This window comes from Anarrhichthys ocellatus, unplaced genomic scaffold, assembly GCF_004355925.1.
Source record: "Anarrhichthys ocellatus isolate YVR2014 unplaced genomic scaffold, GSC_Weel_1.0 scaffold81, whole genome shotgun sequence".
Lineage (NCBI taxonomy): Eukaryota > Metazoa > Chordata > Actinopteri > Perciformes > Anarhichadidae > Anarrhichthys > Anarrhichthys ocellatus.
In genome coordinates this window covers 1,661,469-1,665,682 of record NW_022280111.1, presented here as the reverse complement: position 1 = coordinate 1,665,682, position 4,214 = coordinate 1,661,469, and the positions used below count along the sequence as shown (strand labels likewise).

General features: G+C 43.0%; 1 protein-coding gene across 1 annotated transcript in view; it reads right to left on the bottom strand.

The window, feature by feature from the left end:
• Window positions 1–2,293, bottom strand: part of oxr1a (oxidation resistance 1a) — a 17,770-nt gene extending 15,477 nt beyond the window's left edge. The window contains exons 1-2 of the mRNA XM_031874477.1: window positions 2,212–2,293; window positions 693–877 (exon numbers count right to left, since the gene is read on the bottom strand). Of these exons, the coding sequence (XP_031730337.1) occupies window positions 693–877; window positions 2,212–2,214 (188 nt within the window). The 5' untranslated portion in view covers window positions 2,215–2,293. The remainder of the gene's footprint in view (window positions 1–692; window positions 878–2,211) is intronic.
• Window positions 2,294–4,214: the final 1,921 nt, after the last annotated feature.

Sequence of the window (4,214 nt, the reverse complement as noted above, 5' to 3'; positions counted from 1 at the left end):
AGAGAGAGAGAGAGAGACAGAGCGCGAGAGCGAGGGCGAGGGGCCTGGCACACAAACCGATCATTTGCCAGCACAATAACTACTCCACGGGCAACACTCGACTGCTTAAACACAAAAACCGCTCAGACCCCCAAAAACTGACTCCACAGGGTTCCTAATATTAGATCACATTTGCCCTTACATCAATCTCTCTTCAACAGCAACAACACTAAAACAATTTAAATGAAGCGAAAACTCATGGGAGGAAACATGTGGATCCTCTGAAGTGGCTGCTTCCTAGTGCATGAAGAGGTGAGCAATCCGTACGTAGGAGGGGTGAAGGCATACTTCATTATTAACCCTGGTGTAATTGCTGTTTCCTTTATATTTTGGTATGTGTGTGGGGGGGGGGGGGGATTAAACTGAAAACTTGAAATTGGTTGCTGATGCAATCTGAGCGCGGGTGCAGCAGAGAATGACATTGATTATAGCGAGGTTGCTGCGTTTCTGGGAAAGGTGAGAGTGGGAGGAAGCACTTTGGAATTAAACTGTGAGGAAAGATAGAAAGCGTAACTATAAGAGCGTATGTAGGAGTAAATTAGAATCACGAGTCAGGGTTTATATACTTGAAATAACTACATGTGTTAGTCTTCATAGAGGTCTTTACCATACACACTCAACAACAACAGCGAATGTCAACGTTTCTTTCTTACTCGGGCACAGCCTCTCTGATCTTATGGTCGGTGATCTCCTTGCAGATGGCAGCAGACTGCACCTCCTCCAGGGGACACATGATGCCGTACTCCTCGCACCCGTGGGCCTGAACCAGTGGGTCCATCCGATGGGGGTCAAACATGATGTTGTTGGGTGTCACCAGCAACACCCCGCTCACCGCACCCTGAATCGACACGGGAGAAGAGAGGGAGGAATTTAGAACCCCATCAAAACTTTAAACACAGAGCTTAGCATGTTCGTCGACCGCCGCAAGATAATCAAAAGCACCTCTGTCACATAAAGAACTGGAAGCCGAATCAATTTGAGACCGCAAATGTCCTAAATCAAGTAGAAGTTATTGACTGCTGGCACCGTGACCACTTCAGTGCTTTCATTTGGTACCTGGGAGTGAATCAGCTGTGGTTCAATACCATGGATCTGTGTGTGTGTGTGTGTGTGTGTGTGTGTGAGAGCAGGACAGCTGCCTGGACAGAGTAGTGTGTTGACACACACACACACACACACAATATGCTTTCTTAGTTCTTCTTTTGTATTATCCTAGCATTATTGTATTATCTTAGAACCAAGGTCAAACAGTCAGATCTCAGTCAAAAAAACTAAAACAAGGAACTGAACGGAGGTGAAGAGGATCTGAAAACAACATGCAACTGTACCCAAGACCTTTCAAGATCATCAATTTAGATAACTCACTTTACAGCACTTCAAGGGGCTGCAGAACAACATTACTTCTAATCAGCAGAATTAAACTACAGTCGGCAGGAGAGACGCTCCTCTTCATGTGCTGGTCTGCAGGGTTATTCAGATCCGCCCACACATGTGCCCACACGTTACTGTGCTCTCATTTCATCCTCGTTCCAGGGTTTCTTAAATCAATTCGACAACAACAAACAAAAACAAACGGCGCGCTGGAGTGCCTCTGTTTATTAGGATCTCAGTTGTGAAAGATGGCGGTGCGTTTCAGTGGAATGACTTTCCCTCTAACTGCCTTGTTTACGTCTGCCTCGGGTTGGTGATTTCATGTTTTGCTGAGAATACCATCGGAGGGCACCGAATTAGCAACTGAAACAGCAAAAGACGATCATGTTTTTCAAAAGTGAAAGTGGTCGTCACGGACGGCATCGTCTGCTGAAGTGAAGCGCTTGGTATTTCTGCTTATTTGTTCTTGTGTTATTGTGGAAGGGTGTAAACTACCGAATCTCAGAAGAAGAACTTGATCTCTGATCGTATCGATGGTTTACAACGCTGAACAACAAACCAAGAAATAGAAAAACAGCTTTAATGTGGACTTATATTTGAAGTGCGTTACTTGCAGCCACCAGGCTGTATAGAATAATCATATATTTAGTTTGATACCAATACAACCACTGCCAATCTCTCTCCATTTGTCACATTCAGGGGTGTTTTTCTTTTTATCTTCAGACCACAGCAGTTTGCAGCAAACTGTCGGTCACATGACCAGGAGGGTGCAGACAGAGTGCCTTCTATAACGCGTCTTACCATGCCACCAGTGATGTACTTGCAGTTGATCTTGAGGAACTTCTCTGTGAGGGCCTCTTCCTCCTCGGAGGTGGATGACACCACTCTGGACTGGCGCAGGGCAGAGAACACCGGGGGGTGAACACCTTCTGGTCTGGGGAGGCCATCAGAGTCCTTGAGATAGGATGGGAGGGGGTGTGGACACCACTTGTTAGTTAGTACGTACTTTTATAATACCCATCATCTGTTCTTGTGCTGGAATAGTTTGTCCTTCGTCACCATAAACAGAAAAGGGAGCATTTTAAAGTCGGGAGTTAATGGAGACATATTCTCGTTTCCAGGTTCATTCTTGTATTTTGGGTTTCTACTAGAACATGTTTACATGCTTTAATGTTCAAAAAACTTTAACCATGAATATACCTGTATTTATGTGCATATCAGTGTAAATGCGTAGCTAGGCAACAGCTTGGGTCCATGTTTACTTCCTGTCAGTAGATGTCACTCACATACACTGCAACCGGAAATAAGCTGAGACACATTTCGTATGTTGACGTTTAAACCATAAATTGTATATTTGTAACATAACTGTACAGAAATCCTGACGGCTCATTTAAAGGGACAGTTTCTGAATACGGGGCTGTGTCTCTTTCTACGTGAACTCAGCGTTTCAATACTTTAACGGTATTATTATAGCACTTAGACGTAATTTAATAATTAGAAAAAAAGGGAAAATCTCACTTTTTACAACATGGGACCTTTACATGAAAGGAAGCGATGAATCTAAAACTGACAAAGGCAAAACTGTAGAAGCTGTATTCCACTTTATCGTGCACGCACGCACACGCACACACAAAATCTCTAAACAGCATCCAACTAAATGATGAGATGATAAGCACTGTCGAACAAGCATAGTTTGGTTCACTTGGTAATACATGGTGTAACTAATTTGCGTCTCATTTCATCAAACTAATGCATTTGAGTCTCTAAATGTATTATCTATATATAAACGGATATTTCCTGCACAGTGGAAAACAATCGGGTTAGAAGAAAGCCAATGACGAGCCGAGTGAATGTGCCTCCTGTGTGCCTGAGCCTCACACGGCCAATTAGGTGAAAAATATTCATATGAGACCGAAGATCTAATTATTGTTCTTCCGGCACTACCTAGTTAGTGTTATTTAGACTGATGAATGAGAGGCCAGACTGGGGAGCACGTTTAGAAATGTATTCAAAAACGTGTCAAGAGCCCTGATTCTCTGTATTAAACTGTTCATCGTTAATAGTTTATTTATTCAGTTAATTTAACAAATGCCAGACAGGGTTCAACATGAAGGTTTTGATTTTTCACATTGTCTGGCCGGGCAAGTGGCCTGATTGGTACTGTGAGTGTGAAACTCTCAAGAGATGAGAAGGGAGCGGGATGGCTCCCTTCTCATCTCCAGAAAAAAAACCGATGTGTTTAATTATTTTTCACCACTTGCCTGATTGGGCTTGTGAGTGGCTAGATTTACTAGCCCGACACGGCATTTTACTTTCCCGGGCCATCTTGGCTATCCTCATGGTCTAGATATGGTCAGATTAGGAGACAATGGGCCCCTGCACACACACGTGCTAGTGGGCTTTTTTCGTGGATCGGTTGCTTTTTCCTCTCTTTGTGGTCATTGTGGTTGTTTGATTGAGTAAGAAGAACAACAGGTCCAGGGGCCCTGGGCGAGCACACGGTGGGTCTGTTCAGAACTCCGTCCATGATACCAGCAAGCCAACATACCGATCACAATAAGCCTTTAGTAATAATACCTTTCTATGCCTACAGTACATATACATGCATACTATATTATTTAGTGGTTGTATTGAGCATGGAGTGCTGCAAAATACAGTATGTGGTGTCTTTAATAAAGGTCAAGAATGATAACCAGCAGAACTACCAAACTATTGTACTAATGTTTATGTTACTTATAATTAAAGAAAGAATCATTTACAGATGTGAGAATGATGAAATATAATACTATTTTCCTTTATAATAA